We start from the raw sequence: 21,591 nt of genomic DNA, 5'->3' as shown, positions 1-21,591 counted from the left end.
TCCAACATCATACCCTCTGCTTTTTAAATCACATTTTATGTTATTTTTACATTTGCTTAGTGAGTATGTGTATGTGTGTGGACATCTGTATATGGGCACTCATGTCAAAGTTAGAGAACCATTGTAGGAGTTCATTCTCTTCTTCCACCAAGTGGGTCCCTGGAGTCAAACTCAGTTTGTCTTCCTTTGTAGCAATCACAGTGATCTATTGGGTTTTATCCTTCTCAGTCCTATTAATATTACCTATATGGACATGAGTACGGGCTCATCATAGGTAGTGTTCTTGGGACCTCATTCTCAAAGAATGGATCTCCTTCCTTTAATAACTGTCAACCCCCAACGGTACCCCATGTAAGGATAATGGGTCAAGATAGACTCCTCTGTCCATGCTAGATTGCCGAGCTGCTTGTTCTTGAGTAGATCTTGTTCAAGTGATCACAGCTGCTATGAATTTGTGAGTGCTACGGATATGTCATCCAAGAAGATAGCATTTCATGGGACTTCTTGCACCTCTCAATTCTTGCAATCTTTACATCCCCTGTCTGGTGATATTCTTAAGACTTCAGGGGGCTTGAAGGATGACCTCTTGCAGTCACATTCTGAATACTATGGCAGAAGAACAAACACTGAAGAACTCAAGAACAAGCAAGTCAATAATCTAGCATGAATGGAATAGTCTTTCATGACCCATTGTCCTTACCTGATGTGCTATTGGAGGTCGATGGCTACTAAATAAATGAAGGAAAGCTACTCCCCTGTGGGAATGTGGTTCCTAAAAATTTTACTGTGATCCAATAATCTCAGAGAGATTAATTTATGTACATAATCTGTCTGGAATGATTAAAAAGACACAAATTTGGATAGCAAGGGAAGGACAGTGTATCCAACTTGGGGGCTTAAGGAGCATAATCAAACATGTATGGAACTTTCAAAGAAATAATTTAAAAATTATTAAACACATGCCAATATTTGATACTTTTGTCAAATTTACTCTAAAACTTAGCTTCCCAGCTGAATGATTTCTCTCTGGGACTATCACCTTTGCTCATTATAAATAAACCCTGTGAGCTACAATAATGACTGGTCTGACAAGACATACAAACACAATAATGGCACAACTAACTTGGGAGTGACAACCTTCTGATTGGATTTGAATCCAAAAAGTAATGACTATGAGAAAAAACACTTGTAAGGAGACAGAATAACAACAGAAAAAATGAGACAGATATCAGAGTTTTATACATGTATAAACTTTGATAATTTCATACATGTATAAAAAACAATAAAAGTTGAACTCCACCTTTCTCAAATATTGTCTAACTAGTTAATACAGAACAATTAATAAAGAACAATTGTTTCTTGTGGAGATCTAGGCTTATTATGTATACTTTTCATGACCTAAGGTCAACACCTACTTTTGTTTTATTTACATTTCTGTACACATACCATATGTGTACACAAAACACACATATACATTTGACAAACGCATAGTTAATTCGTAGTAACTTTTCTATGGGAAAGGTCTTCCTTTTATTTGTGATATCCTTCTAATGAAGTCATGATTTAGTGAAATCAGTCCAAGTTTGATATAATGATACAATTCTGATTCTTTTTACATTTGCTGGTTGTTATCAAAGGGTTTTGTTTCTGTTTCCAGATTGTCAGTTTACCATAGAACATGCAATCACAGAGTATCGAAGTTATATGTGATCTAATAGGGCTCTTCTTTTTAAATTACGATGATAAGTCTCTTTGAGGAAAGTTTCTCCCAGCTATAGCTGAGATCTGTAGGGTTGGGACATTTTAAGAACAACCTCAGCTACTTCTTAGAACTTTCCCTAATGCATTTTTGCACAAAAGGATGGCCAAGGTTTAAGCTATAATCATTTAAGCTACATATAGAACTTTAATGCTGTTTCTGAAGCATTAAATCCGAGTAAGAAATTTGGGGGTTTTCTACATTGAAGCTTCTTCCTTCAAGCAGTAAAGCAAATGTCTTATGGTTAAAGGGTCATAAATGGATTGGGTATGCAGAAACCTTCCATTTTTGTATTATTTATTTATGTATTTTTCTCTATAAAATAAACAGAGCCCTGCCAGGATGACGAATTTCAGTGCAAAGATGGAAACTGCATTCCAATGGGGAATCTCTGTGACAGCTACCAACACTGCAGTGATGGCTCGGATGAAGCACATTGTGGTATGTCTTATTTTCATGAAAATGCTCGTGTCACACTAACTCTGTTTTTAGATCCCCCAAGCATGAAAGGAAGAATACATATTGTCTCACTGCAAGGGTTGAGGAACGTGAACCGCTCTCCCAGTATGAGCTTCGAAACCATTTTGGTTTGGAGTAAAACTAATATAGAGACTTTTCGTTTGTGTGTGTTTCTTGTTACACTTGGTTACATGTAATAACTAAGCCTAGGACAAAAAATATAACCAAACCGGGCATCCTAGTACCTGGCCCATTCTCTATGCTATTTGTGTTTATTGCCTTCCGAAGGAGCACCTGAATGCATATTATTACTGACTTCTCTGGTTTGGGCTCTTTGCATTTCTAGTTCTTCAGCATCTTCTATTTCTTCTGCTTTGATTGATTTTGGCCAAGCCCTCATTTCAGATTGCAATAGTGATACGAATAACATATTATCTTACTGTATATTATTTTAATTTGATTTCTAAAAAGGTATTACATATATTATGTGCTTGCAATACAAATAAGTGTGATGAAAGAGTTGCACATTCATAACTAACTTGATTTAGCCCTGAAGAAACTGAGTTTTGAAGAAATTATGTCAAAGATCATATGCCTCACAAGAGCTAAGGATGTTATTTTTTTTAAATCATAGTCTGTTTAATTCAATATCGAATTCTTTTAATGAGAGAATAAAGTAAAAACAATGACAGCATGGTGTTTGTCGGTCAGACTGCAATGAGAATTTCTTTTTCTTATGACAATTAGCTTAGCTTGAACCCCTTCCCAGGCATCATATTGACTGCAGAATGTTTGTAAGATTAGTGAGAAGAGGAGAGAAATCAAAGAGCACATACAGCAAACAAAACTCATTTCTGAAAAGGCAGCACAAGTGTACAAAGTACATGAGCTTTCTCCTGAATTTCATTTTTCCCTTTTCTAGTTTATAAGCAATGCTTTTCATAAATAAATTTTAATAATATAAAAATGACATACCCAACTTTATTTTATTCACTTTCTGGTAAATAAACTTGCACATTTTGCTTTTGTTCATTTCATAGTCATAAAAAAAGACAAAATAATACCAACTAAACTTGGATTTTTCAATTTATATCTCCCAAGATACTCTTTAAAAAAGTATGATCAATTACTAATCTAACCGTTAAGTGAGAGCATCTTTTTGTTGTAGCCACCGTTCCTTTATGAATTTAATCAAGATGACATGGTGTATAATCCAATATTCTTAACGAATCTCTATGTACTTATTGGTATTTTACAAATTCTGTTGAATATTTAAAAATTATAGGTGTAACTTCATGGGATGCAACGTGACATTTCGCATTATGCATACGATGTGAAATGAACCAATCTGTGTCAATAGACGCAGCACCTCAAGTGCTTAATATATTTTTGTGATGAAGTAGTTTGAAATTAATTAATTAATCAATGTAATAATTTAAGAGTAGATTCTCATTGTATTTGTATAGTGCACTTGGTCCCAAAAAACTTTCTTCCTCCAGTATAGACAAATATTTTTCTCTTTGATCAATATTCCCACATGACCTCCATCCACTCCCTTATTTCCTGTGACTGCCATCCTATTCTCTGCATTTTTAGTGCGCTTTCTCAATGGCACACAGAGCAACAATGGGTTGGTACAGTTCAATATTCATAACATATGGCATATTGCTTGTGCTGAGCCCTGGACCACACAAATTTCAAATGAAGTTTGTCACCTTCTGGGACTAGGGTAAGTGATTATAATCTACTTCCTTACTTTTTACTATTAATAGTACTTGTCGTGTATGTGGAGAGAAAGAGAGAGAGAGAGAGAGAGAATGGATATATATATATATATATATATATATATATATGGACTTATAATTTATTTGCTAGTATAACCAACTGAAGCTGAAGGTACTGATGAATTTACCTTGTTCCCACACCAGGGCCTCTAAATGTCTCGAATTCCTAAGTTCTTTTTCACCAGTATTTTGACATTGCTCCCAGGTTATAAATACAAGAAATCTTCATGCACAGGTACATGAACATACTATATGTCTGAATAATAACAATAAACAGATCATAAATGTGAAAGAGAGCAAGGAGGGATATATGAAGGGATTAGAGTGGATGAAAGAAAAGGGATGATATTACAATTATAATTTCAAACATGAAAAACAAGAAATGTTAATTAATTAATTTGAGTTAAATATCTGAGATGAAGAGATGTTTTTTACAAATGCAAAATAAAATGTACTAGAATGAATGTATGTATCTTTAGTGCAGTTAAACTTTGTGAGTATATTTTGATTATTCCTGATTCAGAAATAAAAGCATTAGTGACAATATTAAATCAGGACCATGAATGAATTAAATATGATTTGGTGTCATATATTTATATGGTGTGGATAAACATATCAACAGAAAATTACTATATATTATTTTTAAATGTGGTAGAGGAGACTTGAACTCAATTAGGGCATATCAGCAAAGGCTTTCAAGGGACTTGTATGAGTTGAGTAACTATAAATCAATTCTACAACACTGAGTCCTAATATTTATACGTTATCTCATCCCCAGCCAGACTTTACTGTCTGGCCCATTGACCTCATTTCCTATGGATCTCAGTTCTTGCTGTGAGACATGGAGATCAAGAGACAGGGTCCTCCAGTGTAGAAAATAAGTGACGTGGCCCATTGCCTTAGATACAATATTTTTGAGAAAGACCAGGTACTTGCTTTCTTCTCAAATGATACAGGTAATTTGTGCAAAGATGTTAATCTTTGTTTCTATCCATGCTTATTAGTCTCCATAGTGCTTTAATAACTGAGAGGACATTACAGCATTAATGAGAGTTGTCTAGACTGGCATATGGAAATCCAAAATAAATAAATAAATAAATAAAAAACCTTAGTGTGCTTACATGATGTGTTTGGTACAGCAGGAAATAATTTAGGATCCAATTTATTAAGCGGGACTGTATTCTCTCAAGGTTATTTATGAAGATTAGGTATGAGCTGAAATTCCCCACAGACTTGAGGAAATCCCACAAGGAAGATTTCATCAGCTTTTACTCCTTTGTATTAAACATTTTAAATCCGTTTCATTTATAGCATACATAAGTAAAAAAGGACTTTGAATAGCAATTTTATGTCTTTGATGAAAGTGAGAAAGTTTTGTTTGTTTAGTGTTTTGTTCGTTTAGTTTTGTTTTTACATTGAGGTGAGAGTAATGCTAAGGGTAACGGTGAGTGTTCAATTGTTTTTTTTTTTCAAGAAGGAGATCCAAAGTTTCAGCCCAACCCATTCACATGAGATTTGCCTAGTAAAATCATTAAAACTAATATTTAAAGAACATTAGTGGGAAGTAGAGCTAGTCATTCATTTCCTAATTGGGCATTTTGTGAGGGGCTATTAGCTCTCTTAAGAGTCCTGTGCAATACATTCTTACCGTACCTGCCAGACTGGTTTGTTTTATCCTCTCATCCTCAAAGCTGGACAAGAAATGGACTTGTGTCAGTGTTCTTCTTCAAGATGTTTGTAAAACCTTAGGTACTTTCTGTCAGTGTCCTAATAATTTTCAACTATATAGTCAAAAGCTTTAACTCATTACAACTATAAACACACACACACATACACACACACAAACACACACAGACACACAAACACACACACAGAGGAAAGGGGGAAGTGTTGGGGAGAGACAGGTTTTTTTACCAGAAATTTTACAGAGAGAAGTTGCAGATGAAGACAGAGTGAGCCAGAGATTGAGAAGGAGCCAGAAGATCAGAACAGATTGCCAGAGTTAGTCTGGGGTCAAGCAGAGCAGTTCAGTCAGTAGCTAAATCAGTCAGCTTAGGAGGAGTCTAGGCCAGAACAGCTGAGTTGAAACAGCCAGCCAGAGTTCAGAAAGAACTAGAAAGGGGGATCTTATTCAGTAGTAAGTCTCCAAGACAAAAATTACATCTGGTGAATAAAAGATATTTTTACACATTTTATTGTATTTATTTATTTATTTATTGGTGGGTATGTATATGTATGTGTATATATGTATATGTATATATATATATACATATATATGTGAGAGGCAGACAGAAAGACAGACAGGGACAGAAACAGAGACGGATGCAGTGTGGTGGAGGGCGAGAAGCTCTAAACAAGTTGGAAAAATAATTTTTACTCTATTAAAATGACTACTTAAGTAATTGCAGTAAATGTTGCACTTTACTAAAAGCATGTAATTCACCTGACATACAATTTACACCCATTTTCTCCTGCTTTAAAATTAAGCTAAAAATAACTGAGGAGCTAATGAGCTGCAGTGGTTTGACAGCTTCCCAACACTCATCTCTGATCAATCATTTCCTTATGTGACTGGTCAAGGAATGCCAACAAGTTACAACTCAAGAACAAAAACAGTGTAGAGATGATTTCCTGGGTCTACACTGGTCATCTGACTTAGACATATCCACATTTGCACACAGGCACACATGCATGCATGCACACACACATGCATGCACACACACACGCATGCACACACACGCACGCACACACACGCACACACACACGCACGAACACACACATGCACGCACACACGCACATACACGCACACACACATGCATGCACACACACGCACATACACGCACGCACACGCACATGCACACGCACACATGCATGCACACACATGCACACATGCACACGTGAATCCCCACAAATATGTGGACAATAAATAAAAACATAAATAAATAACTTTGATTAAAATAAAACCAGTCAGACTTGGGAGAATAAAGTGAAGGAGGAGATCCATGCTGCACAAAACACTCAGGACAGTGTCCATAGAGAACTCTGCCCCCTTGACAAGCTCCTGAAAACATCGTAATCCAGCCACGCTATTGGTTGAGGAGCCAGCAGTTTGTTTTCATCCAAACACTATTATGTCTGTAAGATAACAGAGAGCGATGACAAGATTGACCCATTGATTCCTCTCTTTCTGTGAGTATGGGACCTTGCACAAAGAAGGGATTGATTGGGTCGAGATAACTTTTCTATTGACATTTCTTTGCTTCCATGCATGTGTCGCAAACCTTAAAGACCTGAGGTCAGGAAAATCTGAAATTTAACCCATTCACCTGCTCTTGAAACGTCTTCTTAGGCGAGTGATAGGTCTGTTGTCTTAAATGTAGTAAATGAACAAGATTGCCATTAAAATATATCCAGGTCAGACATGGTGTTACATAACTGCCCACTGTTGAGACTGTCAGAGTGGGATACCTTGTTTCTGACTCTCGCTCCTGTCCACCAATCCCCTGTCTATAAAAGCCCTGAACTCTGTCCTGCCAAATCAATCCCCTTCTTCCCCTCCAATCAGAAGAGAAAGACCTTCATTCTCCCCAAGCCTTTCTAACTTAATCCCACCTGGCTTTATTCATTGCTCACACCTTTCGGGGTGTGAAATGAGCTGCAGTGTGGGGCTGCACTATTTGTAGCATGCATTATTATTCCTTCAGCTTTAGTGTGTCCAAAGGCTTAAAACATCTCTACCTAAGCTCCTGCCGCAGGGAAGAAGCCTTATCTCAGCAAATGCACTCTGCGTAGCCAGACAAAGGAGAGGCAACCTAAGCAGGGTCTGAGAGGAGTGCCTAAAGACTGAATACCATCCAAGCAGCCTGGGGATATCCTCCTTTTCTCTCCCTAAAATTCCGTTATAAGTATATTTTTATACTCCATCTGTGACCCAGAAAGTAATGATGTTTGTATGTAAACGCTTCTCTTCTCACACAGAATAGACTTTTCCTGCAGTCAGGAGAGCCTTTTAAGTGTATAACATTGTTAATAATGGTTTGGAAATAGGTTGCTAGGAGACACTACTATGTAAGCAGAATAAAGCTATATATGGTGATCCTTATGGTACTAAATCTCTAGTCTTTTAAGACACTTGTGGGAATGGGCACCTGAGTTCTCAAAATGAATGAATCTGTAAATACAAAAATGTTTAACTACTTGCGGTATCAAAGATTGTTTCTGTGTGATGTAATAAAATAATGTACTATACTGGCCCTCTTGACTCAATTTATAAACTATGAGAAAAAAAATTTTTTTCAAAAATGAATAATGGCATCACGTAGAGTTACTAGTCTCTCATTTTCCACGTATTGTTTCTTATTTTGTCCTGTGTTAATCAATGGCATCTCTTAAACTTTTGTTGCTTTGTATTCTACTTATTGTGAATCCGACTTAAATAAACTATTTCTAGGGGGAAAGGATACAATTGAGTTGTCAGGATTTGGATTCCACACAGTCTACTTCTAACTAAGTTGCCGAATGGATACAAAGATGAGCTGGAAGAATACTTTTAGGGTTCTGATGTCAATATTAAATGAGAAGATGTGCGCATGAGAATATTTTATAGATTTTATTGTAAGGGTATCTAGCAAACTAAAGATGATAAGAGAGTGAATCCCTGCAATCCTAGTACTCAAGACACACTCTAGTTCTCAACAGGAGTACTGAAAGTCCAAGGTTAATGCGGGATGAACGAAGAGAGTAATATCAACCTTGGATACATAGCAAGACTGTCAATAAAACTACACAATTAAAGTACTTTGTTTCTTTACAATGAAACATCATTTTTGAGATTCCTAAGGGAAGAACATGTGTCTACTATTCCTTTTTTTTGGATATTTTTATATACATTTCAAATGTTATTCCCTTTCCTGGTTCCATAAGCCCCTATCCCATCCCCCTTCCCTTCTTCTAGAAGACTGTTCCCCCTTCCCAACCACCACCTCTTCCCGCCTCCACCCTGACATTCCCTACCCTGGAGGTCCAGCCTTGGCAGGACGAGGACTTCTCCTCTCATTGGTGCCCAACAAGGCCATCCTCTGCTACATATGCAGTTGGAGCCATGTATAGCCTTTAGGTAGTGGTTTAGTCCCTGGGAGTTCTGGTTGGTTGGTATTGTTGTTCTTATGGGGTTGCAAACCCCTTCAGCTTCTTCAATCCTTTCTCTAATTCCTCCAACAGGGACCCTGTTCTCAGTTCAATGATTTGCTGCTAGCATTCGCCTCTGTATTTGTCATGCTCTGGCTGAGCCTCTCAGAAGACAGTTATATCAGACTCCTGTCAGCTTGCACTTCTTGGCTTCATCAATATTGTCTAGTTTTGGTGGCTGTATATATATGGGCTGGATCCCTAGGTGGGGCAGGCTCTGAATTCTCTAGCCTTCCTTTCATTCATAATACATGTGTTAAAGTCATTAAACACAGTCTCACCATGTATCACCAATAGCAGATATATAATAAGTAGAGTAGATTAAAATATTTATAAAAATTATAATTTAATATATTTTATTTTTATTAAATTTCTACAGATACTGATAGGTCCCTTTAGTGCTTACCTTAAAGAAACTTCAAAGGAACATGGAAAGAACAGGGAAATTGAATTGTCTAATATCCAAATGCCTTCAATACAATTTAATGAAAAAGTCTTGATGGTCTCCATTTTATTCATTAATTAAAACAGATTAAATAGTTAGAAGTCAAGTTGGAAGCAAAAAGATAGAACCTTGTATTACTCTAATAAATAGAGCTTGTAACCTTGTTCCCTTTCTATAGCAAATATTAGGAACATTTGAATGGTTTGTTACAGTAGCATACTGGGCCAGCAACCTGACTTTCTGGTCCCATTGATCTAAAGTGGTTCTGGGTAGTTTATAGTTTTAATTTTTAAGTTTCTGGAGTGACAGCTACTACTGTTGACAAAACACTGTGGCAGTGTCTCCTGAAAGATCAGAGGCCTAGAGAACCACCTAGAAAAATGCTCAAAGGTGACAAACCTTAGGCAGAATCAGGAACTGTAACTTGAGTGAAAAAGAGAAGGAAGTTGTCTGAAGAAAGATTAGAGAGTAATTATCACCATGGACTTTACCCTCCCACCATAAAGTGTACCAACCAGTTCCATTCATGAAATGACCATGAACAAATAAAGCCTCTTTATGTTCAGGAGTCTTGGTACTTTATGTTGGCGTGATGAGATCTACCAGAAGCCACACATTGGTAATATTTAGAGCTCTTGATCTGATCTACAGTGCTAACACACAAAAAAATGTGTGGGTCTTCACCTGTAACTGTCATATCAGTAAAGAATTTTATGACTCGAGCATCCTTAGCCTTCTACATCCAATTGTGCCCCCTTTCCCCTAAGCTTCAGCAAATGCATTGCACATAGCTATTTAATAAAATAATTATTCTGGTTATATTATATGTGGTTGGAGAAAATAGTATAAAAATCCAAAAATAACAATAGCTAGGCTTGTCTTAATTTCGGGAATTTTATTAAAGGAAGATTAATTACTTTGTGTTCTTTCATTACGTTTATCTACTTATCAAATGAGAGTGAAATATACCAAATGTTGGGACATTAGACAGAGCATCTATTTTCCCAACTTCCTGTTCAGTGGCTGGAAGGCACCAAATAAGTGTTAAGTCTGTTGAGGACTTTGGAAAGCCTTTTTCTTTTCATTGATTATAGGAATTTTGGGTGCTTCTGACCTATTTCTCATGCACCCAAATACTCGGTTATTTTTTGCTGTCATCCAAAGGAGACCTTAAATATTCTGGAGAGGCAACAAGCACACTCAACATGTTGTTTCAGGAGATAGAGACCACATTGTCTCCTAACAACCATAGATAACAATAAAATCAATACACCTAGAATCCAGAAGCGATGACAACAACGATGATGATGGTGATGATGATGATGGTGATTTTCACTGTGGATGATTTCCCATATGCATATTGTATCATTTTTAACCACCACTCTTCCTGTTTCCATGTTCTTCCCACTGACTTTCAAATTTAAAGGCATAATTTAAGCGTAATTCTAAGATATTTATTGAATAAAAGAACAAAAAAAGATTGGGATTGAGATTTAACTGTCTAGATAAATTTTAACATACAAGTAAAATTAATTAAGAGAAACCTTCACTGAGCCTCACAGTAGATAGATGGTGCAGATATCACAGGTTGTAGCTTAGAGGATCTGATACCTCTTTACATGTAGGTGTCTTTTGTCACTCTACGGTGGCTCAATAGTTGGTAACAGCAGATCTAGGCTACAGAGGCCCTCAGAGCAACCACATGTCTTCTCCCTTATATTTAGGACTGCTTTGACTTTAAATTTAATGAGATATCAAAAACAAAACAAAATTAGAGTGTTAAACTCTGAAAATCTTATTTCTCTATGCTATTCTTGGGTGATTTGATTTTCTTGAAAGATGAGTTATACATGGTGAAAGAAAGGTTTAAATCATGAGCCCTGTGTTTATTTCTCTTATTCAAATTTAATTCAAATTTTATATGAGCTGATCCATTAAATTATTCACATCCACTCAATAACACCGAATAGAAAAAAAAAACAGAACTGGAATCAAATCCTCGAGAGAAATGTGCAGCAACCTTGTAATATAATGTAGGATATTCAAACAAGTACTAAAGGCATTTCCCCAAAAATGACTATATTTGATGTCATTAGTAATAATTTTGCTAATGATCTATAATAGTGTTTCATATTATATATATTGAAAATGGATTCTTCTCATATATAATATATCCTGACCACAATTCCCCTCCCTCCAGGTTTCTCCCAAGTATTAACATAATTTACTTCAAATTATGCATCATTAAATAATTTAAAATGTAACATTATTGCTGTTGGTAATTTCACCTCCTGTTCATATGTCATTTTTCCTACTCTAGGAGTGCAAACTCATCAATGCCAATACTATCTACTGGAGGTGGACCATTTGTGAGATTAAACGAAGCCCCTAATGGCAGCTTGATACTAACACCCAGGTGGGTACTAAGATGTTTTATTTTTATTTGGCACATAGAACTAAATAAAAAATATTTGAGGACAATAATATGTCAGTGACACTTCATATTGACCACATACATGTGAAAATTACTCAATTTCTTTTATTTGTGTAATGTCAAGAAACATGTTTTTTTCCTTCTAATAGGATTGTTTGATCTTAATTTGTACAAGACAGTCTAATAAACTATAAACCATTAATGTTCTGGTATACAGAGAGGGAGATAATATACCATAATACTATTCTTACTCCCATATTCTGAAGCTCTAAATATCATGAAAATAAATTGTAAGTCTTAGAATAAATATGGTAAAAGCTCCTCAGACAACCATCAAAAGACAAGGGGTTACATGAGGAACAAAAGTTATCTTTCTTAGCAAATAAATATGAATTTAATTTTAAAATAATATAATTACTCCTATATTATATCTTTTTGCTATTTTTTTATTTTTTTTGTCTTTTTTTTTTATTAACTTGAGTATTTCTTATATACATTTCAAGTGTTATTCCCTTTCCCGGTTTCCGGGCAAACATCCCCCTCCCCTCTCCCCTTCCTTATGGGTGTTCCCCTCCCAACCCTCCCCCCATTGCCGCCCTCCCCCCATAGTCTAGTTCACTGGGGGTTCAATCTTAGCAGGACCCAGGGCTTCCCCTTCCACTGGTGCTCTTACTAGGATATTCATTGCTACCTATGGGGTCAGAGTCCAGGGTCAGTCCATGTATAGTCTTTAGGTAGTGGCTTAGTCCCTGGAAGCTCTGGTTGCTTGACATTGTTGTACATATGGGGTCTCGAGCCCCTTCAAGCTCTTCCAGTTCTTTCTCTGATTCCTTCAACGGGGGACCTATTCTCAGTTCAGTGGTTTGCTGCTGGCATTCGCCTCTGTATTTGCTGTATTCTGGCTGTGTCTCTCAGGAGCGATCTACATCCGGCTCCTGTCGGTCTGCACTTCTTTGCTTCATCCATCTTGTCTAATTGGGTGGCTGTATATGTATGGGCCAACTGTGGGGCAGGCTCCGAATGGGTGTTCCTTCAGTCTCTGTTTTAATCTTTGCCTCTCCCTTCCCTGCCAAGGGTATTCTTTTTCCTCATTTAAAGAAGGAGTGAAGCATTCACATTTTGATCATCCGTCTTGAGTTTCGTTTGTTCTAGGGATCTAGGGTAATTCAAGCATTTGGGCTAAAAGCCACTTATCAATGAGTGCATACCATGTATGTCTTTCTGTGATTGGGTTAGCTCACTCAGGATGATATTTTCCAGTTCCAACCATTTGCCTACGAATTTCATAAACTCGTTGTTTTTGATAGCAATATTCCATAGTAATATTAGTAATATACTACTAGTATAGATAGTAATATTCCATTGTGTAGATGTACCACATTTTCTGTATCCATTCCTCTGTTGAAGGGCATCTGGGTTCTTTCCATTTTCTGGCTATTATAAATAAGGCTGCGATGAACATAGTGGAGGACGTGTCTCTTTTATATGTTGAGGCATCTTATGGGTATATGCCCAAGAGAGGTATAGCTGGATCCTCAGGCAGTTCAATGTCCAATTTTCTGAGGAACCTCCAGACTGATTTCCAGAATGGTTTTACCAGTCTGCAATCCCACCAACAATGGAGGAGTGTTACTCTTTCTCCACATCCTCGCCAGCATCTGCTGTCACCTGAGTTTTTGATCTTAGCCATTCTCACTGGTGTGAGGTGAAATCTCAGGGTTGTTTTGATTTGCATTTCCCTTATGACTAAAGATGTTGAACATTTCTTTAGGTGTTTCTCAGCCATTCGGCATTCCTCAGCTGTGAATTCTTTGTTTAGCTCTGAACCCCATTTTTAATAGGGTTATTTGTTTCCCTGCGGTCTAACTTCTTGAGTTCTTTGTATATTTTGGATATAAGGCCTCTATCTGTTGTAGGATTGGTAAAGATCTTTTCCCAATCTGTTGGTTGCCGTTTTGTCCTAACCACAGTGTCCTTTGCCTTACAGAAGCTTTGCAGTTTTATGAGATCCCATTTGTCGATTCTTGATCTTAGAGCATAAGCCATTGGTGTTTTGTTCAGGAAATTTTTTCCAGTGCCCATGTGTTCCAGATGCTTCCCTAGTTTTTCTTCTATTAGTTTGAGTGTGTCTGGTTTGATGTGGAGGTCCTTGATCCACTTGGACTTAAGCTTTGTACAGGGTGATAAGCATGGATCGATCTGCATTCTTCTACATGTTGCCCTCCAGTTGAACCAGCACCATTTGCTGAAAATGCTATCTTTTTTCCATTGGATGGTTTTGGCTCCTTTGTCAAAAATCAAGTGACCATAGGTGTGTGGGTTCATTTCTGGGTCTTCAATTCTATTCCATTGGTCTATCTGTCTTTCTCTGTACCAATACCATGCAGTTTTTATCACTATTGCTCTGTAATACTGCTTGAGTTCAGGGATGGTGATTCCCCCTGAAGTCCTTTTATTGTTGAGGATAGCTTTAGCTATCCTGGGTTTTTTGTTATTCCAGATGAATTTGCAAATTGTTCTGTCTAACTCTTTGAAGAATTGGATTGGTATTTTGATGGGGATTGCATTGAATCTGTAGATTGCTTTTGGTAAAATGGCCATTTTTACTATATTAATCCTGCCAATCCATGAGCATGGGAGATCTTTCCATCTTCTGAGGTCTTCTTCAATTTCTTTCCTCAGTGTCTTGAAGTTCTTATTGTACAGATCTTTTACTTGCTTGGTTAAAGTCACACCGAGGTACTTTATATTATTTGGGTCTATTATGAAGGGTGTGTTTCTCTAATTTCTTTCTCGGCTTGTTTCTCTTTTGTATAGAGGAAGGCAACTGATTTATTTGAGTTAATTTTATACCCAGCCACTTTGCTGAAGTTGTTTATCAGCTTTAGTAGTTCTCTGGTGGAACTTTTGGGATCACTTAAATATACTATCATGTCATCTGCAAATAGTGATATTTTGACTTCTTCTTTTCCGATCTGTATCCCCTTGATCTCCTTTTGTTGTCTGATTGCTCTGGCTAGAACTTCAAGAACTATATTGAATAAGTAGGGAGAGAGTGGGCAGCCTTGTCTAGTCCCTGATTTTAGTGGGATTGCTTCAAGTTTCTCTCCATTTAGTTTAATGTTAGCAACTGGTTTGCTGTATATGGCTTTTACTATGTTTGGTATGGGCCTTGAATTCCTATTCTTTCCTGGACTTTTATCATGAAGGGGTGTTGAATTTTGTCAAATGCTTTCTCAGCATCTAATGAAATGATCATGTGGTTCTCTTCTTTCAGTTTGTTTATATAATGGATCACGTTGATGGTTTTCCTTATATTAAACCATCCCTGCATGCCTGGGATGAAGCCTACTTGATCATGGTGGATGATTGTTTTGATGTGCTCTTGGATTCGGTTTGCCAGAATTTTATTGAGTATTTTTGCGTCGATATTCATAAGGGAAATTGGTCTGAAGTTCTCTTTCTTTGTTGTGTCTTTGTGTGGTTTAGGTATAAGAGTAATTGTGGCTTCGTAGAAGGAATTCGGTAGTGCTCCATCTGTTTCAATTTTGTGGAATAGTTTGGATAATATTGGTATGAGGTCTTCTATGAAGGTTTGATAGAATTCTGCACTAAACCCGTCTGGACCTGGGCTCTTTTTGGTTGGGAGACCTTTAATGACTGCTTCTATTTCCTTAGGAGTTATGGGGTTGTTTAACTGGTTTATCTGTTCCTGATTTAACTTTGATACCTGGTATCTGTCTAGGAAATTGTCCATTTCCTGAAGATTTTCAAGTTTTGTTGAATATAGGTTTTTATAGTAAGATCTGATGATTTTTTGAATTTCCTCTGAATCTGTTGTTATGTCTCCCTTTTCATTTCTGATTTTGTTAATTTGGACGCACTCTTTGTGTCCTCTCGTTAGTCTGGCTAAGGGTTTATCTATCATGTTGATTTTCTCAAAGAACCAACTTTTGGTTCTGTTGATTCTTTCTATGGTCCTTTTTGTTTCTACTTGGTTGATTTCAGCACTGAGTTTGATTATTTCCTGCCTTCTACTCCTCCTGGGTGTATTTGCTTCTTTTTGTTCTAGAGCTTTTAGGTGTGCTGTCAAGCTGCTGACATATGCTATTTCCTGTTTCTTTCTGCAGGCACTCAGCGCTATGAGTTTTCCTCTTAGCACAGCTTTCATTGTGTCCCATAAGTTTGGGTATGTTGTATCTTCATTTTCATTAAATTCTAAAAAGTTTTTCATTTCTTTCTTTATTTCTTCCTTGACCAGGTTATCATTGAGTAGAGCATTGTTCAATTTCCACGTATATGTGGGCATTCTTCCCTTATTGTTATTGAAGACCAGTTTTAGGCCATGGTGGTCCAATAGCACGCATGGGATTATTTCTATCTTTCTGTACCTGTTGAGGCCTGTTTTTTGACCAATTATATGGTCAATTTTGGAGAAAGTACCATGAGGAGCTGAGAAGAAGGTATATCCTTTTGCTTTAGGATAGAATGTTCTATAAATATCCGTTAAGTCCATTTGGCTCATGACTTCTCTTAGTCTGTCGACATCACTGTTTAATTTCTGTTTCCATGATCTGTCCATTGATGAGAGTGGGGTGTTGAAATCTCCCACTATTATTGTGTGAGGTGCAATGTGTGTTTTGAGCTTTAGTAAGGTTTCTTTTACGTATGTAGGTGCCCTTGTATTTGGGGCATAGGTATTTAGGATTGAGAGTTCATCTTGGTGGATTTTTCCTTTGATGAATATGAAGTGTCCTTCCTTATCTTTTTTGATGACTTTTAGTTGGAAATTGATTTTATTTGATATTAGAATGGCTACTCCACCTTGCTTCTTCTGACCATTTGCTTGGAAAGTTGTTTTCCAGCCTTTCACTCTGAGGTAGTGTCTGTCTTTGTCTCTGAGGTGTGTTTCCTGTAGGCAGCAGAATGCAGGGTCCTCGTTGCGTATCCAGTTTGTTAATCTATTTCTTTTTATTGGGGAGTTGAGGCCATTGATATTGAGAGATATTAAGGAATAGTGATTATTGCTTCCCGTTATATTCATATTTGGATGTGAGGTTATGTTTGTGTGCTTTCATTCTCTTTGTTTTGTTGCCAAGACGATTAGTTTCTTGCTTCTTCTAGGGTATAGCTTGCCTCCTTATGTTGGGCTTTACCATTTATTATCCTTTGTAGTGCTGGATTTGTAGAAAGATATTGTGTAAATTTGGTTTTGTCATGGAATATCTTGGTTTCTCCATCAATGTTAATTGAGAGTTTTGCTGGATACAGTAACCTGGGCTGGCATTTGTGTTCTCTTAGGGTCTGTATGACATCAGTCCAGGATCTTCTGGCCTTCATAGTTTCTGGCGAGAAGTCTGGTGTGATTCTGATAGGTCTCCCTTTATATGTTACTTGACCTTTGTCCCTTACTGCTTTTAATATTCTTTCTTTATTTTGTGCGTTTGGTGTTTTGACAATTATGTGACGGGAGGTGTTTCTTTTCTGGTCCAATCTATTTGGAGTTCTGTAGGCTTCTTGTATGTCTATGGGTATCTCTTTTTTTAGGTTAGGGAAGTTTTCTTCTATGATTTTGTTGAAGATATTTACTGGTCCTTTGAGCTGGGAGTCTTCACTCTCTTCTATACCTATTATCCTTAGGTTTGATCTTCTCATTGAGTCCTGGATTTCCTGTATGTTTTGGACCAGTAGCTTTTTCCGCTTTACATTAACTTTGACAGTTGAGTCAATGATTTCTATGGAATCTTCTGTTCCTGAGATTCTCTCTTCCATCTCTTGTATTCTGTTGGTGAAGCTTGTATCTACAGCTCCTTGTCTCTTCTTTTGGTTTTCTATATCCAGGGTTGTTTCCATGTGTTCTTTCTTGATTGCTTCTATTTCCATTTTTAATTCCTTCAACTGTTTGATTGTGTTTTCCTGGAATTCTTTCAGGGATTTTTGTGTCTCCTCTCTATGGGCTTCTACTTGTTTATTTATGTTTTCCTGGAATTCTTTCAGGGATTTTTGTGTCTCCTCTCTATGGGCTTCTACTTGTTTATTTATGTTTTCCTGGAATTCTTTCAGGGATTTTTGCGATTCTTTCAGGCATTTTTGCGATTCCTCTCTGTAGGCTTCTACTTGTTCTCTAAGGGAGTTCTTCACGTCTTTCTTGAAGTCCTCCAGCATCATGATCAAAAATGATTTTGGAACTAGATCTTGCTTTTCTGGTGTGTTTGGATATTCCATGTTTGTTTTGATGGGAGAATTGGGTTCCGATGATGCCATGTAGTCTTGGTTTCTGTTGCTTGGGTTCCTGCGCTTGCCTCTCGCCATCAGATTATCTCTAGTGTTACTTTGTTCTGCTATTTCTGACAGTGGCTAGACTGTCCTATAAGCCTGTGTGTCAGGAGTGCTGTAGACCTGTTTTCCTCTCTTTCAGTCAGTTATGGGGACAGAGTGTTCTGCTTTCTGGCGTGTGGTTTTTCCTCTCTACAGGTCTTCAGCTGTTCCTGTGGGCCTGTGTCTTGAGTTCACCAGGCAGCTTTCTTGCAGCAGAAAAGTTGGTCTTACCTGTGGTCCCAAGGCTCAAGTTCGCTCGTGGGGTGCTGCCCACGGGCTCTCTGCAGCGGCAGCAACCAGGAAGACCTGTGCCGCCGTTTCTGGGAGCTTCAGTGCACCAGGGTTCCAGATGGTCTTTGGCTTTTTCCTCTGGCGTCTGAGATGTGTGTGCAGAGAGCAGTCTCTTCTGGTTTCCCAGGCTTGTCTGCCTCTGAAGGTTCAGCTCTCCCTCCCACGGGATTTGGGTGCAGAGAACTGTTTATCCGGTCTGTTTCCTTCTGGTTCTGGTGGTGTCTCAGGCACAGGGGTCCTGCCGCTCCTGGGCCCTCCCCCACGGGAGCCCAGAGGCCTTATACAGTTTCCTCTTGGGCCAGGGATGTGGGCAGGGGTGAGCAGTGTTGGTGGTCTCTTCCGCTCTGCAGCCTCAGGAGTGCCCACCTGACCAGGCGGTTGGGTCTCTCTCTCACAGGGTCTGGGGGCAGAGAGCTGCTGCGGGCCGGGATCCACGGGTGTGGGACTTCCGGTAAACACAGAACGTGCCCGGTCCTAGAGGAATTCTGCTTCCCTGTGTCCCAAGCTCACCAGGCAGCTTTCTTGCAGCAGAAAAGTTGGTCTTACCTGTGGTCCCGGGGCTCAAGTTCGCTCGTGGGGTGCTGCCCACGGGCTCTCTGCAGCGGCAGCAACCATCTTTTTGCTATTTTAAGTTAGATCTTCTCTTATACCCTTTTTCTGAAACAACAGCATCTATTCAAATGTACGTCATACTAAATTATGTAATTTCTCCTATTTAGTCATTAGTGGTGATTTTTGTTGGAAATTGATAAAATTGGCCTCTGAATCTTATAACTCCACTACAGACAAACTCCTGAGGAGAAATGACTGCCAGAAGGCATCAAAATTGCACTCTAAAAATTAGCATCCTATTGCCTCTACATTCTGTTTAACAGGCTTGATTTAAAACAGCATCAGGTTATTCCGCTATTCATGAAAGCTAGTGCTCCCGAAAGCCCAAGTAATAAAAGTGTTTGTAAGGACTACATTCAGTATCAATAAAAGAACCTTGGGGATTAGTACTGGCTCAGTGGGTTTGAGCTAAACCACCTGAAAGTTTTCACACAGGTTTCTCAACTTCTGAAATTCATGGGGTTCTCCAGTATGTTGAGAATTCTACCTATTCATAAATTCCTAGATGTAAATATTAGTAAGAAAGAGGAAAAATTAGTTTAAGACTATTCAAATTAATAGAATGCCTCTTTCAGAGAAGAACCATATTATTCCAGTTTTTCTTTTTCTTCTTTACTTATTCAGTTTACATCCAGACTGCAGCCCCCTCCCTCCTCTCCTCACAATCCCATCCTCGCAAAGCCCCTCCCCCACTGCCCCTCCCTTCTTTGAGAAGAAATGGAGGCTCCCGCACACCTGGGTACCCATTGGCCCTCGCAGATCAAACTGTAGCAGGACTAAGTGTATCCTCTCCCACGGAGGCCCGACCAGGCAGTTCAGCTAGAGGAAAGGGATTCAGGGCCAGTCAACAAGTCGGAGACCGTGCGTGCTTCAATTGTTAGGCAATCCAGAAGTAGACAGCTGCGCACATGCTACAAAGGTGCAGGGGGCCAGGGGACAGTTTCAACTAATGTCATTGCCATTGTTACATCCATGATAGTTGAAAGAAAAACACTTTATAAAGATGCACCCTTTATACTCTGTATAGGAAACAAAGCCAATTAGCTAAATGTCTTTCATCCTTTCCTTAATTGGCCATTCTATACCAATCTGGCAAAATGGAGACCCGTTGACTTGTTCAATCCCCTGGCTAATTAATGCTATGTAGTTACAACGTTTAAACTAATATGGAAAAACGGTGCTTTTGAGAGTATCCTTGTTCTAAAAGTTGTATGAAAAATAAGGAAGACATTATCAAAGAAAATGTGAATTTTCTTGTTAAATAGAACTGAACTGCTTCTGTGCTTGGTTAAAAATATTTAAGCGTTGTTTGCTCTTTCTAAAGCCAGTAACAATGTCCTGGAAGCCATACTGAATATGGTCTTTTATTGATGAGTACCGTAGATATGAAAAGTGTTTTGTGAGACTTGAAAGTATCCTGTAATGCATTCTGTAAGCTACTTTTCATTCAAACACAGGTGGGCATCAAAAGGAAAGTTAATTGAGATTTTTGAGCCGTTTTATATAGAGGTATAAGGAAATACTGTTCATTAACAAAGTACATTTTCTTATATTTCCATTGACATTGTCTTATATATTAAAAGAGAATATTGATAACAGACTATAGTTCCATGTTCTTTTAAATAAGCTTTACCAGGAATGTTCTAAAAATATTGAGTTGCTTTTAGTGAACACATAGCATTGTTTTGTGATTCTCCTGTTAAACTTTTCCCAAAGTAAGAGTCTGTAAGCAATATGCACACCTCATTTAAGTAAGTACATAGGTGTAAAGCATTTAATTCTATGTGTGGGCACACGTATGTAAATATTTAATGGTTGGAATATCCTCAGAGGCACAAGAGTGGCATTGTTATGATTCCTGGTGTTACACTGGCCTCTGCTGGTAGAATTGTATAACACCTCATAAACAATTTTGTTTTTTAGAATTTTTTTTTTTTTTTTGGCCTATGGAAACCCAAATTTCAAAATTATATTTGGTGCGATTTCGGCAGTTTATGCACAGTTGTTACTTTATAGTCTCCATGAACATGGTTGCCTCTTTTACAAGCGGAAGCCGCAGTTCACTCATGTACTTTCCAGAATGAATTACACAGCCTCCCAAAAGAATTCATCATGGACCATCCCTGAAGTTGACGGGACGGAGGCTGATTTTCATCAGTTTTTCTTTTTCTTACAGTCTTAGTTTCTACTACTTCTGTCACCAAATGGCCAACCATAGTCTAACAGTATTGAAGGGTAAATCCATACATTAGCAGTTCATTAGCTTTAGTCATTACCACTCTAGGTAGCAGTAGCCAATCTC

The 21,591-nt window shown here is 37.9% G+C and overlaps 1 protein-coding gene across 2 annotated transcripts in view; it reads left to right on the top strand.

Moving 5' to 3' along the window:
* Positions 1-21,591, top strand: part of Tmprss15 (transmembrane serine protease 15) — a 124,511-nt gene that overhangs the window by 80,872 nt on the left and 22,048 nt on the right. For both annotated transcript variants that reach the window (NM_001105895.1, XM_063270432.1), the window contains 3 exon segments: positions 2,090-2,200; positions 3,815-3,947; positions 11,955-12,050. In NM_001105895.1, coding sequence (NP_001099365.1) covers positions 2,090-2,200; positions 3,815-3,947; positions 11,955-12,050 — 340 coding nt within the window.

This window comes from Rattus norvegicus, chromosome 11 (genome assembly GCF_036323735.1).
Source record: "Rattus norvegicus strain BN/NHsdMcwi chromosome 11, GRCr8, whole genome shotgun sequence".
NCBI classification, from domain to species: Eukaryota; Metazoa; Chordata; class Mammalia; order Rodentia; family Muridae; genus Rattus; species Rattus norvegicus.
This window is presented reverse-complemented; position numbering and strand designations above follow the sequence as displayed.